This window comes from Penaeus japonicus, unplaced genomic scaffold, assembly GCF_977035675.1.
Source record: "Penaeus japonicus unplaced genomic scaffold, GWHDUDI00000001_assembly GWHDUDI00000032, whole genome shotgun sequence".
NCBI lineage: Eukaryota > Metazoa > Arthropoda > Malacostraca > Decapoda > Penaeidae > Penaeus > Penaeus japonicus.
Genome location: NW_028234434.1, coordinates 419,430 through 420,617, shown reverse-complemented (window position 1 = coordinate 420,617; position 1,188 = coordinate 419,430). Strand labels below are relative to the sequence as shown.

The following is a 1,188-nucleotide window of genomic DNA, read 5'->3' as shown; positions in this document are numbered from 1 at the left end:
ACATATATATATGCCTATCTATCTATCTATCTATACTATATATGTATAAATGGATAGAGAGAGAGAGAGAAATAGGTATAGATATAGATAAATTGTGTTGATATTCTATGCAAAAGTTTAACTTGAATAAGTCGTTGTCTGTGGAATTAAAGAAAATGGATGCCAAGGCAATTGCACAGCAGGGTAACAATAGCAGCATTTACCTTTCTAGTTGCACACCTATTGCCTAATTTGCCAACCAACTGAAATATTTTTCTTGTTCTTTTGTTGTGCATATGCAAGAAGGGGATATATTACCATTATCATTATTATTACAACAACAAGTAGTTGTAAGTAAGTAGTACTAAGTACAATAGTAGTAGGGTGAGTGTCGTTACCAAGACGTGTAATATTAAAATATGCTTGATTATAACGTTGGAATTTGCAACCAAGCATGTTTGTATCTCGTTAAGTTGTTGTGAATAAGGATAAGAAAGAGAAAAAAAAAAGGAATTTGTCGTTCGATCTCTCTAGTTAGAAACTTAGGCCCTGAAAAGGGCCGAGATGGGTTCTGTTTGCAAGAAAGCAAGCAAGCAAAAGCTTAAGCACGCTCTCCACGGATACGACGAGCAAGCTGGATGTCCTTGGGCATAATTGTGACCCTTTTTGCGTGAATAGCGCACAGGTTGGTGTCCTCAAAGAGGCCGACCAGGTAAGCCTCGGAGGCCTCCTGCAGAGCCATGACAGCAGAGGACTGGAAGCGGAGGTCAGTCTTGAAGTCCTGGGCAATCTCGCGAACGAGGCGCTGGAAGGGCAGCTTGCGGATCAGGAGCTCGGTGCTCTTCTGGTAACGACGGATCTCACGAAGGGCAACGGTTCCTGGCCTGTAACGATGGGGCTTCTTGACACCTCCGGTTGCAGGGGCTGACTTGCGTGCAGCCTTGGTGGCCAGCTGCTTGCGGGGGGCCTTGCCTCCGGTAGACTTACGTGCGGTCTGCTTGGTACGTGCCATGTTGCAAGTATCTATAAAGATACGAAAATGCCGCTAAGCCCTGAATTTATAGCAGAGCGGCCGGTCCCCAGCGGCGCGGCGTGTGGCTGCCAGACCCTCGTTTGACTCCGCCCCTTTCCACTGTGTAAACAAGGCCAGAGCTACGACACCTTTGATGACAGGTAACGATAAGATTCGGCTGTCACGTGGCCTTATCG

At 45.9% G+C, this 1,188-nt stretch overlaps 1 protein-coding gene and 2 long non-coding RNA genes across 6 annotated transcripts in view; 1 reads left to right on the top strand and 2 right to left on the bottom strand.

The window, feature by feature from the left end:
- The window catches only part of LOC147467893 (uncharacterized), a 294,003-nt gene that overhangs the window by 42,107 nt on the left and 250,708 nt on the right, over window positions 1-1,188 (top strand). The gene's annotated exons all lie outside the window — the stretch shown is intronic.
- The window catches only part of LOC147467899 (uncharacterized), a 181,472-nt gene that overhangs the window by 160,719 nt on the left and 19,565 nt on the right, over window positions 1-1,188 (bottom strand). The gene's annotated exons all lie outside the window — the stretch shown is intronic.
- LOC147467902 (histone H3) overlaps window positions 515-1,188 on the bottom strand; it is an 834-nt gene continuing 160 nt past the window's right edge. Inside the window, exon 1 of the mRNA XM_086556236.1 lies at window positions 515-1,188. This exon is cut by the window's right edge and continues 160 nt beyond it. Within this exon, the coding sequence (XP_086412362.1) occupies window positions 581-991 (411 nt within the window). The 5' untranslated portion in view covers window positions 992-1,188 and the 3' untranslated portion in view covers window positions 515-580.